The sequence below is a fragment of the Setaria italica genome, chromosome V (genome assembly GCF_000263155.2).
Source record: "Setaria italica strain Yugu1 chromosome V, Setaria_italica_v2.0, whole genome shotgun sequence".
In the NCBI taxonomy this organism is placed as follows: Eukaryota; Viridiplantae; Streptophyta; class Magnoliopsida; order Poales; family Poaceae; genus Setaria; species Setaria italica.
This window is the reverse complement of record NC_028454.1, coordinates 36,174,894-36,189,511: the sequence shown is the minus strand read 5'-3', so window position 1 is coordinate 36,189,511 and position 14,618 is coordinate 36,174,894. Positions and strand designations below refer to the sequence as shown.

The 14,618-nt window shown below is 49.3% G+C and overlaps 3 protein-coding genes across 3 annotated transcripts; 2 read left to right on the top strand and 1 right to left on the bottom strand.

Annotated features, from left to right (window-relative positions):
* Positions 1–126: 126 nt before the first annotated feature.
* LOC101774495 (UDP-glycosyltransferase 1) lies at positions 127–2,014 on the top strand. The gene has a single exon (XM_004969815.2). It carries the CDS (start codon positions 200–202, stop codon positions 1,637–1,639), a length of 1,440 nt encoding a protein of 479 aa, XP_004969872.1. The 5' UTR covers positions 127–199; the 3' UTR covers positions 1,640–2,014.
* A 1,960-nt stretch (positions 2,015–3,974) lies between these two features.
* LOC101764098 (TPD1 protein homolog 1B) lies at positions 3,975–5,230 on the top strand. The gene is made up of 3 exons (XM_004972110.2): positions 3,975–4,323; positions 4,475–4,546; positions 4,636–5,230. The coding sequence occupies exons 1-3, from the start codon at positions 4,251–4,253 to the stop codon at positions 5,001–5,003; spliced, it is 513 nt and encodes a 170-aa protein (XP_004972167.1). The 5' UTR covers positions 3,975–4,250; the 3' UTR covers positions 5,004–5,230.
* Positions 5,231–5,352: 122 nt separating this feature from the next.
* Positions 5,353–7,599, bottom strand: LOC101774089 (UDP-glycosyltransferase 88F3). Its single transcript, XM_012845866.2, has one exon. The coding sequence runs from the start codon at positions 7,248–7,250 to the stop codon at positions 5,835–5,837; it is 1,416 nt and encodes a 471-aa protein (XP_012701320.1). The 5' UTR covers positions 7,251–7,599; the 3' UTR covers positions 5,353–5,834.
* Between the last annotated feature and the right edge of the window lie 7,019 nt (positions 7,600–14,618).

The window sequence follows — 14,618 nt, the reverse complement described above, 5'->3', positions numbered from 1 at the left end:
TTCGACAAGCACGTGTATCAGTGTAGTATGTGCGCAAGACGATCGGGTAGGTAGGACTCGTGGACCAAAATGAAGCCGCGTCAAGGTATAAACAAGCCACGGCGCACACGCTGAAGTCACAACAGAAGCAAAGCAACAGCATTTGCCGATTTGCGCCATCTTCTCACTCAAGCTCGCGGGCAACGGTGTCGTCCCTGAAATGGGGAGCCAGAGCCACGACGACAAGGCGAAGAAGCGCGTGGTCATCTACGCCCCGCCGCCGGTGATGGGCAGCCACCTGGTCTCCTTGGTGGAGCTCGGCGAGCTGCTCGCGGCGCACGGCCTCGAGGTCACCGTCGTGCTCGGCGGGCGGACCGACGACGACCAGGCCGCCGCAGGTTCATTCGCCGAAGGCGCTGCCGCTGCGCACCCCGAGCTCTCCTTCCACCGCCTACCGTGCGTGACGCTCCCGCGCGACGTGCCCGCCCACGATCCCGTGTCGCAGGCCTTCGAGCTCGCCCGCGCCTCCAACTCCGACCTCCGTGAATTCCTCCGTGCCGCCTCCCCGCCCCCGGCCGCCCTCGTCCTCGACTTCTTCTGCGGCAGTGCCGTGGACGTTGGTGCCGAGCTCGGCATCCCGACCTACTTTTTCTTCACCACGTCCATCTCCGGCCTGGCGGAACTGATATACCACCCCTTGATCCACGAGCGGACAACTCAGAGCCTCCGAGACCTCGGTGGCACCCTTCTGCACGCTCCAGGCATCCCCCCGATACCGGTAGACCACCTCCCCGCGTCATACCTCGACCGCGACAGCCTCGGCAACAGGCTCTTCCTCGCCTTATGCGAACAGATGTGCAGATCCCAGGGTCTCATCGTGAACAGCTTCCGTTCGCTGGAACCGCGCGCCACCGACGCCATCGTGAACGGCCTCTGCACGCCACCGGGGCGTCGGACTCCACCGCTGCACTGCATCGGCCCACTGGTAAAGCAGGTGGAAGAGCCCGGCGCGAACCGGCACGAGTGCCTGGCGTGGCTCGATGCCCAGCCTGAGGCCAGCGTCGTGTTCCTCTGCTTCGGCACCATGGGCCGGTTCAGCGCGGAGCAGACAAGGCGGGTGGCTTGTGGGCTGGAGACGAGCGGGCAGCGGTTCCTGTGGGTCGTGCGGCGCCCGCTTGGCGAGGACAACGGCCACAAGCCGACAGACCTCGACTTCGACCTCGACGCGCTCCTCCCTGACGGGTTCCTGGCACGCACCAAGGGCAAAGGGCTGGTGGTCAAGTCATGGGCGCCGCAGAGCGAGGTGCTGTCCCACGCCGCGATCGGCGGGTTCGTGACGCACTGCGGGTGGAACTCGGTGCTGGAGGCGGTCACGGGCGGCGTGCCGATGCTGGCGTGGCCGATGTACGCCGAGCAGCGGATGAACAAGGTGTTCCTGGTCGAGGAGCTGCGGCTGGCCGTGGCGCTGGAAGGGTACGACAAGGGGATGGTCGGGGATGAGGAGGTGGCTGCCAAGGTGAGGTGGCTGATGGAGTCGGACGGCGGCAGGGAGCTCCGGGAGCGGACACGGGCCGCCATGCGGTGGGCGAAGGAAGCGATCAGCGACGCCGGGGAGTCGACAACTTGGCTGCTGGAGCTCGTACGGCAGTGGAAAAGGTGAAGAAAATACTTGCGTCAGTCATTCAATTTGTACTACCACATGGACGAGGTAGACGAATTATACTGGCCCGTTTGTACTTGACAATAATCCATTCTTTCGTACCGTTGCTCCGCGTCGTCGTTTCGATCGTACAGCACTTGAACTAACAAGGCAACTGCACGTGCACGTCATGGAGACAATAAGCGGCTCAGATCTTGTGGACCTGCTGCCGCTCGCACATCGTGCTCTTCTGTTGCCGCTCGAAGGCTAGTAACTGTTGAGAAATCCCTAAACCTAGATAATTGTGGGCTTATACTAAATATACCCTGGAGGATCAAAACTGTATAAAGGAATATGTACCCATCTATTATGATAAGAGAGAACAAGTTCCACCTACGTTGTCTTCAGACTACTAGAAAGGGATACAGATGATCTTCTACATCTTTCTCATATCTCATCTGCTGTCGGGAAGGAAGGTAACCAGATCAAGGATCCACGACTGCGCCGTTACTGAACCACGATTTTCTCATTCTGAAACGCACTGTGCGAGCGGGATTGTGGGAGTGGAAAAACAACGTATTTTTTGCCCGGCCCGGCCCTCAACATAAGCTTGAATGTTAATTTCACGTAACTAACAATAACAACAATAAAAAGCAAAATGAAGGGATACAACTAGACCTGCTAATTGGATTGTAATCTAACTCTAACGGTGTAACCCATACCAATCCACGTTAAGTTAATTTATTTTTCAACCCAACTCACCTCATATTTATATTATCTAAACTCAAGCCAATCCACCCTACTAGTTGATAGAACCCGTATGTGTGCTATATAAATCTATAGGCTCATATAAAAAACTCGTATATATTTGAAATAAATGTGAGTCCGACATGTGGGTCCTACGTTAAGAGCTGGACTCTAAAACTAAAACGTCATGTTCACACCTTAAAAATTTAGCGAAATTGATTGAAATTTGTTGGAGATGACATAGTTTGATTGCCTGCTACTTTGTGCTAAATAATATGGCTAAACATACATTTGAGCCCCGCATTAAGAGCCGGACCCTAAAATTAAAACCTCACGTTCACACATTAAAATTTTAGCGAAATTCATCAAAATTTGTTGAAGATGACTCAATTTGATTGCCTACTATTTTGTGTAAAATAGTATGGCTAAACATACATGTGGGCTTCGCGTCAAGAGCCGGACCCTGGAATTAAAACCTCGCGTCCATACTTTAATATTTTAACGAAATTGATCGAAATTTATTGGGAGTGACTCAGTTTAAGTGTATGCTACTTCAAGCGGAAAAAGTATAGTTGAACTTATATGTGGGCCCACATCCTTAATTTTTTTAATCAAACCAATGCAGCCCACTTTAAACCACTTTCAAACTATTTTCTCTTAGGAGAAATCCAAACCAAACTAATCCATCGATGAATCAGCTTATTAATAACCAATCCAAACAACTTCCAAAAGAAACTCAATCCATTAAAATCATTAAACCTAGGACCTGTTTAGTTCCCAAATTTGGAGTGGCAAAATTTGCATTTTGCCATAAATGCGCAATTGTAACATTTCGTTTGTATTTGTGAATTATTGTCCAAACATTGACTAATTAGGCTCAAAAGATTCGTCTCGCAAAGTACAACAAAACTATGCAATTAGTGTTTGATTTCGTCTACATTTAGTACTTCATGCATGTACCGCAAGTTTGATGTGATGGAGAATCTTCTTTTTGCATAGTGCCAAAGTTGGAAATTTAGGGGTAACTGCCTTGTTTAGTTGCCCAACTTTGGGGTACTAAAATTTCTGTAGTAACAGTGTAGCATTTCGTTTGTATTTGTGAATTATTGTCCAAATATTGACTAATTAGACTTAAAAGATTCGTCTCGCAAAGTACAACAAAACTGTGCAATTAGTTTTTAATTTCGTCTACATTCAGTACTCCATATATGTACTGCAAGTTTGATGTGATAGGGAATCTTCTTTTTGCATAGTACTAAAGTTGGAATTTTGGAGTGAACTAAACATGCCCTAAACAAGGCCCTAATCTAGTTAGCAGGGCTAGATACAGCACAGGACCGATGAGATAGAAATGACTGAATCACTCAAAGCTATCGTTGATTCGGCTGGAACGTTTGTGCACCGCATGGCCAGCCAAGGCGCAGCAGCGTTGCCATGTGGTTCATTTGCTGCAGCTCGTGGGCCCCGCGTGTCGGCGTGTGCATTGATGAAGGGATAGAGATGGCAGTATAGGCGTGTAGCTGACGGTTGGGTTCACACAAATGAGAAAGTATGTGTTGGAACGTGTGATGAGCCTAATTATTTTATGTATAAACCTGTCTCTAGATGACTTGGTTCGCTGTTGGAGACGGCGAGACGCCCGGGACCTGGCTGATCTGAAGGGGCGGCTGCACTCGTTAATAACACACAGTGCCCAAGGACTTCTAGCCTCGGTTTCCAAAGCAATTGGAGCGAGTCCTATTAAATTCCAGCCGTATAAATAGACCTGCATGCAAGTGAAGGGTTGAAGCAGCAAGCTAATTTCCTGCACTACAAAAGTGAAAGCCCGAAACCAGAAAAGCTGAGAGCCGATAGTGTGAGTGACTTGAGTGACAAGGGAGGCCATATGGGGTGCTTCCAGAAATGTGCTTCTCTGGTGGTGGTTTCCAGCCTGCTGCTGCTGCTCATAACTGCTGCAGGTATACGGGTCTTGCTAGCTTCGTATTTCTTGTTGATGCATAATCTGTTAACTAGATTCTGTGAGAGGCACTAGTCAAATTGGCTCAACTATGCATGAACGCATTCGTCTTATCACAAATTGACCAAACCTTATGCTTCACCGCCGGCCAGCTGCTGCGTCTTCCCGTGGCCGTGATGCATCGTCTTCCTCCACATTGCACGCGCGCAAGCTGCTCAACAGCAGTAAGATTCAGAACCTCTACCAGCTGAATGCATGCTACCTTCTTGCCTACGTACTGATCCAATCAATGTAAAATTTACGCATGCATCAGCTGGCTCGTCGTCGTCGTCGCTCGGTGCTGAGCGCCATTACTCGACGGAGCGGATGGGGCCGGACGACTGCTCGGAGGAGGATGTGGTGGTGTACCAGAGCAGCGCCAACCCGTTGCCGAGCGGCATCCCGGCCTACACCGTGCAGATCGTCAACGTCTGCGGCGGCTGCACCGTGTCCGACGTCCACGTCTCCTGCGGCGACTTCGCCTCCACGGAGCTCGTCGACCCTAGCAAGTTCCAGCGTGTCAGCTTCAACGACTGCATCGTCAAGGGAGGCGGGCCCATGGAGCCCAGCGAGACCGTCTCCTTCCAGTACTCCAACTCCTTCTCCTACCAGCTAAACGTTGCGTCCGTCGCCTGCGAGTAGTAGACCTCACCGGGCGCATCCTGCATTTGCTCTGTTCGTCGTCGTCGTCGTTTGTCTGTTTGTTGTCGTTGTTTGTCTGTTTCTGTGGTCGGCAAATAAAACCAGGGGAATACCTTTTCCGTTGGTGATCGAGCGAGCATGGTAGGAGTTGACCAGGATCAAGCTAGTACATCGCACTGCAGCCAGTACTCTACTATTACTTTGTACTTTTTCTCTGGATGGCTTGTAAAACGAAATAATTTCCATCAGATTCTGAAACTATTATTAGTTTTTGTTCAAGGAAATGTCCAGCCAGTTGATTGCATTATTTGCATGCCTGACCTTGTTGGGAGGATTTTGGAGCAAAGGAAAACTGAAACCGATCCCAAATTTTTGAGTCGCTTCAGAGTTGAACGGGCCACTGTCCTACACTGGCCTATTTTGCCCCTCCGAAGAAAGGGCCGACGGGGCCCGTGATCGTAGAATCGGACTCTTCGTTGAGAATGATAGTCAAAGCGCTGCAGCCTGCAACGGTATGACTGTATGAGGAAAGTCTGTACTCAGTTTTCCTATCGCTGAAGCAAAGGAACATGCGCAGCTGTTGGATCACTTGAAGATGGTCCAAGTATAAAATGTGCTCACTGCAGTTTGGTTTAGACAGGCGTCTGCGTGCGTGATTGACCTTATCCGAAACGATTGTACTAGTTCACCTTTTTCCTAGCTAATAAAGCTCTGCTTTTATTACCGAAAAAAAGTGTCCATTCCAACTGCACGAGGAACACGAGAAAGAGAGACGCAGAGTTCGTGTCAGAGTGGACCTCTGCCCCTGTGCCGTGGCCTCGTCTGATCCTTTCAATCGTGCGTCGAGATCTCCAAACTGTTCAGGAAGTCAACGAGCGCCGTCGTTGACGACCCGCCGATCTCCAGCGCGGCGGCGGCCCTATCCTTCGCCATCGCCGTCCTCTCCCTGAGCTCCTCCCCCTGCTGCGACTCCATGACCAGTCTGACCTTGGCCTCCACCTCCTCCGCCTTCACCATGGCCTGGTCGTAACCTTCCATCACCACTCCGAGTCCCATCCCCTCCGCGATGAACACCTTGTTCAGCCGCTGTTCCGCGTACATCGGCCAGCACACCATCGGCACCCCCGCCGTGACCGCCTCCAGCGTCGAGTTCCACCCGCAGTGCGTCACGAACGCGCCGGTCGCCGGGTGCCGCAGCACCTCCACCTGCGGCGCCCACGTCGGCACCACCAGCCCGCGCCCGCGCGTCCGGTCCAGGAATCCCTCCGGGAGCAGCGCCTCCAGCGCCGCCTCGCCCCGGCCCTCGAACCGCTTCGTCGAGTCGGCGTCCGGCGCGACGGGCGCGCGCACGGCCCAGAGGAACGCGTGCCCGCTCCTCTCGAGCCCCACCGCAATCTCCCTCAGCTGCTCCGCCGGCACAGAGCTCGCGCTCCCGAAGCAGAGGAAGACCACGCTCCGCGCCGGCTGCGCGTCCAGCCATGTCAGGCACTCGTGCTTCCCCTCCCCTCGCCTCTCCTCGCCGACCAACGGGCCGACGCAGAACAGCCTCGGCACCGGCTCGCCAGGGCGGGGGCTCCCCTCTTGGATCGCCTTCACGGCGCGGGGCTCCAGCCACTCGAACGTGTTCGCCAGTATGCCCTTCGCTCTGGGCAGCTGCTCGAAGAGACCAATAGTTGCCTCGTACTGCTCGTTGCGAGGACCAAGCAGGACCTCCGGCAAGTCGGAGGCCGGGACCGGGTGGACGCCTGGGAAGTGCAGCAAGGAGCGGCCCATGTCCCCGAACGAGACGTCGGACCGCATGACGGGGATGTGCAGGTAGGCAGCAAGCGGCGAGGCGCCGGACGTGAAGAACAGGTAGGCCGGGAGCCCGAGCTCCTCGGCGGCGTCGAGCGCGCACCCGCAGAAGAAGTCGAGGACGAGCGCCTTGACGGAGGGGAGGGACCGCACGAAGGCGACGAGCGCGGGGTTGCTGGCGCGGAGGTCGGCGATGAGCGTGATGAAGGGGTCGGCGTCGGGGTCGGCCTCGTCGCTGGAACGGGCGGTTGCCGGCGGGAGCAGGTGGAAGGAGACGGATGGGTAGGAGTCAGAGAGGCGCGCGACGGTCTTAAGGGAGTCGCCGGACGATGGGACGTCGGCGATGGCCACGGTGACGGGGGCGCCGTGGCCGGCCAAGCGGCCGGCGAACTGAACCATGGGGTGGAGGTGGCCGCGGACCATCCATGTGTACAGTACCACGGCGCTGCCCATTTGTATGTGGCAAATGATCTATGTGCACTAGCGTGTCTAGAGGCAGATGAAGCAGCTAGCGTATATATGCAGTGGCAGGCTAAAGATGATGTGATGTTTGGTGGCGGTCGTCGCTCTGCTAGCAGCCGTGCTAGAACTGCCGGAGTTACGCAGCCTCGTTGACAATGGAAAGGCGGCTAAGACAAGATTTGGAGAGATCTTGGACAGGAAAAATGAGGAACTTCTTCTGAACCTCTTTGCACCTGACCTCTGTAGTCTGAAGTCCAAACTCATGCAGTGATGCTTGCTCGCCTGCCTGGTAAGTGGTAACTGAAGAAATGACGCCAGTGTTATCTTGCTCCCCGAAGCTAATTTTTTTCTTAAAAAAGTAATTCTTTCTTGCTGTAATTTCATCCAGAGTATGGTGCTGTACCACTGACATTAGCAGGATCAGAACAAAATGATCTATTGGAACTGAAGAAACCATCATCAGACATCAAGATGAAATACTTTTGCATCATCTTGGTATGGCTGAGCACTCAATGTTTGAGGAAATTCTGCTGAACTCTTCTGTGTAGGAAACTACATTACTTAATCTTAATCTAAACAGGATCTTATGCATCTAAGAACATGAACACCACTTAGAGTAGGGATGAGACATCCAACCAACAGCCATAGTTTGCGACAATCCGGCCATGATTGTCGTGGACGAGACCGGGATGGGAGCTGCCGTAGATGTACTCGCCGTAGGTGTACAAGCTTGACGTAGATCACGCCTGCCTTCGGGCCTCCACCTCGTCAGGGACGGCGATGGTGGTGTGGCGGTGGCCTTCGGGCGATTCCAGCGCTGCCACGATCGGGTTGGCGTGTAGGGAGAGTTCTCTGGAGGTTTTGGTGCGTTAGCAATCAACCCAAAACCCGCCGGCTCCCCCACTTCTTATAGCACAGGGTCGCTCGGGGCCACAACCATAGTTCGGTTGCGCCTCCGATCGAGGCGCGAGGTGGACGTTCGCGAGGGAAATGTACTCGGGCATCACCTTATCCCTCCTGTTTTTCCTCTCTGTTAGTTTCCCTTTTGACCACCTTCAAAATATTTCCAACATTCTCCCCTTTGGTCTAAAGGCCTATAACTTATGCCATTCTTAAAGCAGAATTATATAGGGAGACAATGTGTGACAATGGTGATTAAAATCCCACTGTAACACAGTTGTCCACAATTTATAAAACTACTTATCATGATGGGAGATGATTGTCTTATGACCCTCCAAGATCACAGGCTATCCGATAACCCCATGCTGGCAACATGTTCACTGAACATAATGGGAGGTAAGCCTTTTGTTAATGGATCCGCAAGCATTTTCTTAGTACTTATATGCTCTAACTCAATGGTGTGATCTTGGATTCTATCTTTCACAACAAGATACTTAAGCTCAATGTGCTTTGCAGCATCACTTGACTTGTTGTTATTCGAATAGAAGACTGCTGACTTATTATCGCAGTATAATTTCAATGGCCTGCTTATGCTGCCTACCACTCTTAATCCTGGGATGAAATTTTTAAGCCATACAGCTTGTCCCACAGCTTCATAACATGCCACAAACTCAGCTTGCATTGTCGATGCAGTTGTTAGTGTTTGTTTGGAGCTTTTCCACGATATAGCCCCATCTACAAGTGTGAAGACATAACCTGATGTGGATCTTCTTGTGTCAACACAACCCGCAAAATCAGCATCTGAATAGCCGATTATCTCTAATTTCTCAGTTCTCTTATACGTTAGCATGTAATTCTTAGTACCTTGCATGTAACGCAAGGCTTTCTTAACTCCTTTCCAATGGCCTTTTCCTGGATTAGACTGATATCTTCCAAGCATCCCGCTTATAAAGGCCAAATCAGGGCGTGTACACACTTGTGCATACATTATGCTTCTGACAGCTGAAGCATAAGGAATCGTTCCCATTTGATCAACTTCTAATTGATTCCTGGGACTTTGAAATAACCCAAACTTATCGCCCTTGACAATCGGAGCAGCTGTGCCTGAACATTGGCTCATATTGTATCTCTCAAGGACCTTCTCTATGTAGGCTCTTTGAGAGAGTCCTAATATACCTTTGGACCTGTCTCGGTGAATTTCAATGCCTAAGACATAAGTGGCATCACCAAGGTCCTTCATGTCAAACTTCGATGAGAGAAATCCTTTTGTCTCATGCAGCAAGTTCTTATCACTGCTTGCTAACAGGATGTCATCCACATAAAGCACTAGGATGATTATAGAGCTCCCCTTAGTCCTAACATATATGCAGTTGTCCTTCTTATTTTCAATGAAGCCAATTTGCTTAATTACTTCATCGAACTTAAGGTACCATTGCCTGGACGCTTGTTTCAATCCATAAATGGATTTTCTTAGTTTGCATCCCAAATGTTCCTTGCCTTCCACGACGAAACCCTCAGGTTGCTTCATGTATACATTCTCATGCAAGTCACCATTAAGGAACATAGTCTTAACGTCCATTTGATGCAGCTCAATATCATAATGAGCTACTAAGGCCATAACGATTCTAAATGAATCTTTCTTGGAGACAGGCGAGAAGGTTTCGTTACAATCGACTCCTTCCACTTGAGTGAAGCCCTTAGCTACGAGTCTTGCTTTAAACCTTTCGATCTTCCCTTTAGAGTCATATTTTGTCTTGTAGACCCATTTGCAGCCTACTGTTTTGGCTCCTTCAGAAATCTCTACTAAGTCCCATACTCTGTTTGTTTCCATGGATTTTAACTCTTCTTCCATGGCCTCACACCACTTATGCGAGTGCTCACTTTCTATGGCTTTCTTAAATGAGTTTGGGTCATCCACCCTTCCCTTGTCGTGTACTTCTTCACTTGTGTACACATACTCATCGTAAAGGTTGGACTTCCTCTCACGTGTTGACCTTCTCAGAGGTTGTGGTGCTACTTCCTGTGGTGCTTCTTCTTGAGCAGGGTCCTGCTGAACCACCTCGGGCTCATCAGTTGCCTCCCCTTGCAATCCATCAGCAGGTTCTGTCACATCTTCACTTTGATGCTCACTTATCACAGGTGCATCTACATTTTGGCTTGAGGTAGGTGTTACCTCCCCTTGCATTACTGGAGGTTCCACAACCTGAGATGTAACTGTGGTATGTGGCATAGGAGCATAACAATCCTGTCTTATGGGTAACGGCTCATAAGTCCGAATCTCCTCAAGATCAATTTTCCTAGCCTCAATGCATCCGTTTTCCTCTAAGAAGACAGCATGCCTTGTCTCCACAAACTTAGTGGTACGCTTAGGACAATAAAAGCGGTGCCCCTTTGAATTTTTCGGATATCCAATAAAGTAGCAACTTTCAGTCTTAGAGTCTAATTTTCCAAGTTGTGGATTGAATATCTTAGCTTCAGCTGCACAACCCCAGACATGTAAGTAATTCATGCTGGGCTTCCTACCAGTCCAAAGCTCATAGGGAGTCTTAGGGACTGACTTACTAGGAACACGATTATTAATGTGTGCGGTAGTCTTTAAAGCTTCCATCCACAAACTCACTGGCAGCGTAGAGTTACTGAGCATACTACGCACCATGTTCATAAGGGTGCGATTTCTTCTCTCAGCAACACCATTTTGCTGAGGCTCACCAGGATTGGAATACTGAGCTGCTATACCATTATCTTGGAGAAACCTGGCAAAGGGTCCCAGAACTTGTCCATATGTGGAGTGTTTCCCATAATACTCCCCTCCCCTGTCTGATCTGACCACTTTAATCTTTAAGTCATGCTGATTTTCTACTTCAGCTTTAAAGATTTTAAACTTATCAAGTGCTTCAGACTTTTCGCGTATGGGATAAATGTATCCATAGCGGGAGAAATCATTAGTGAAGGTGATGAAATAATTATAACCATCCACTGATCTTACATTAAATGGACCGCATATATCAGTATGAATTATTTCTAATAATCCTGAACTGCGCTTAGCTCCATCCTTCTTAATCTGTTTTGCAAATTTTCCCTTAATGCAATCAACACATTGATCTAAGTTAGAGAAATCTAATTTTGGAAGTATCTCTTCTCTAATGAGACGCTCCATCCTCCCCTTCGAAATGTGGCCTAAGCGGAAATGCCACAATTTTGATGAAGTCTCAGTGTTTCTCTTACGCTTATGATTGGCATCGCTTACATTCATCACAGAGGAATTAACACTTAGAGGTAATAAGTAAAGCTTGTCATGCAAAGGGGCATGACCAATAATCTGATTATTAAAACTTATTACACACTGATTGTTTCCAAAATTGCAAGAATATCCATCACAATCTAATGCTGAAACTGAAATCAAGTTCCTCTTAAGTGACGGTACATAAAGGACATTACTTAAATGAAGTATAAAGTTATTGCTAAGTTCTAAAGAGAGATCTCCAATAGCCTCAACTTCAGCTTCAAGCCCATTTGCAACTTTAACGGTGCGAGTCCCCCTCCTTATAGTCCGCGCGCCACGTAATCCCTGTGAGGAATTAGTAACATGAATGGTAGCCTTAGAGTCAATCCACCATGAACTTAATGGAAAATTTACATAAAAAAACTCATCGATTATAGAAATCAAGTCATCATTACCATTCTTGATGCACCATTCCTTAAACTGAGCACAGTGCTTCTTAATATGTCCATAATCCTTGCAGTGATGGCATCTAGGACCCTTAGACGAGGTTGACCCATCATTCTTAGGAGGAGGAGGTTGATCAGGTTTCTTATTTTTCTTAATTTTCTTAAAGGGAGCGATTTGCTTATTCTTGCCTTTGTTCACCTCGTGTCTGATGAGGTTGGCAAAATCGCCCTTCTCTGATCTAAGCCTTTCTTCCTCCTGAGAACACTTCGCGATGAGTGTGGGAATATCCCACTTCGCGCCGCTGGCATTATAGTTTATCTTAAAGGGTTCAAACACTGAAGGCAGCGAGAACATGATGTGATGAAGCAGTGTCTCATCATTAAGGGGTCAATTCAAGTCGTTGAGCTTATCCCTTAGGTCAACAAGACTCATGATATGCTCCCTAACACTACCTTGTCCATCATACTTGGTGTTCATTAGCTTAGTCAGGAGGGTGCTAGCATTAGCCTTACTGGAGCCTTTGAAGTACTCCTCAATCTTCTCCATGAAATGTACGGCACTTTTGGGATGTTTCTCAATGGCTCCCCTTATTGACGGGTTTATCATTTGCTCCATGATCATTAGGGCTACCCTGTCTGATTGCTCCCACCGCTCCTTTTCCTTCTCATAGGCAGCAGTGCGCTCAGGGAGGGTGGTGTCATTATCCCCTTGAGCAGTAGGAGCAACAGGATACTTATCCCTCATGGAATGGTCCCTGTCCATGATGCAAAGGACCAACCCAATATCATTCTTCCACTTGGTAAAGTTATCTCCCCCAAGCTTCTGTATGCCGTTGACATAGCTTATGACGCTTGATGGAGTCAAGTCTGAGTAAAATAAAGAAATTTCTTAATTAGTAATAATGACAATAGTAAATAACGAAATTAATCTGCGTTGGCTCGATTAAAAACGTAAACAACTTTGCATCACCGTTGGGCAGAAACAAAGACATAATTAAAATGATATGAAATAATTTGCATCACCGTTGGGCGGAAGCAAATTACTGAAAAATTTTAAACAACATAACAAGAATCAATTTTGCAACACCGTTGGGCAGAAGCAAAATACTTAAAACTTAAACAAAATGCACACTCAATTAATATCAACGTTAGTCAGAATTAATTGCGTGCCTTAATAAATTATTCTGAAATAAAATTGGCGTTGGCTCTATTTATTCAGAAATTCATCACTGAGTTAACTAATTACGCAACTGAGAACTTAATTGGCGTAATGAAGTAGCTTAACTTATAATAATCAGTGGACTGTGCAAAGAACTCAAAACTCCCAGACTCAACTAACCATCCCGCAACCGGCCCTATGCGCACTAAGCAATAAAACAAGACTTGCTCGGTCCAACTTAAGTGATGCATACTCGTGTCGCGGCTTGTGAACGGCATGGCGCATCGTAGCCTAGCAGCAGCCCACTTACGGCCCAGCGAATTTGCCACGCAGAAACGGAACAGCCTAGCAGTATTCATGGCCTAGCAAAACTTTACTGCGTGACGCGCGGCCCAGCTTATGGCCTGGTCCACACGTTCTTCTGGATCGGACCTTTCAGTCACACTCATGCATGGGCTCTCAGCCCAGCAGCAGACGGGCAGGCCACCAATTCGGCCCGTGCGACGCGCCCGCCTGAATCTTACCCGTTGGATCAATCCAACAGCTGTGCGTGGGTTTCGGAGGAGCAAAACCAGCAGCCGTGCGCATCCCGGTGAACCCTAATTCATTTTGCTCCTCTTCTGCGCCGCAAGAGCCCCAGCCCGAGCAGCTGTTCCCCTTCTCTTTTCCCAATTTCTCCGCCTCCAGCAGCACCCCTCGCCACCGGTGGCCGCCCTGCCGCCGCCCCAGCCATGCCCCACTGCGGGCCCTCTCGCCGGAGCCGGCGTGCGACCTGGTCGCGCGCGGATCCGTCGAGGGGCTCCGCCGTGGAGCCTGATGGCGGGGCGGGTGCGTCTTAGGCGCTAGTGTTCGGCGGCTCTGCCCGGCGACGATGACAGCGGCCAAGACTGATGGCTGCGCGAAGTCGAGGTGTTCCGGGCGCGGCGATCTGAGGCTGCTTGTTCGGGTGAGGTTCTTTTGGGATTTCTTTCTTATGATCTTTCGATCGATCTCCCCTCCTTCTAAATGCTTTCGCGATTTAATTGCTTATGCGGATAGGGTACTAACAGCGCGGGTTTGGATCTGAACAGTGGGTAGTCGGGGAAAAACAGTAGCCGAATCCTAACCTTAATCACTTATTTATATGAATTAGGATCTGATCTAGTAGCTTAGGCATGAAATTTGGCTTAACTTAGATCTATTTCGGTCTAATCTTAACTTAATAGATCATGCTAGTGAACTAAAACTCGAGCAGTGACATGTAGCCGAATAGGGATAAGCCTAATAACATAGCAATTCATACTAGACAGCTACTGTGTAGATCAAAACTAAGAAAACCAGTACAATGCGACTCAATTGCACACTAAGATTCAATCTACACAGCCTTAGGGTCCAGGTCTAGATGCATTGGCTAACTGATACCAAATGTAGGAAACTACATTACTCAATCTTAATCTAAACAGGATCTTATGCATCTAAGAACATGAACACCACTTAGAGTAGGGATGAGACATCCAACCAGCAGCCATAGTTTGCGACGATCCGACCATGATTGTCGTGGACGAGACCGGGATGGGAGCTGCCGTAGATGTACTCGCCGTAGGTGTACAAGCTTCGGGCCGTAGATCACGCCTGCCTTCGGGCCTCCACAT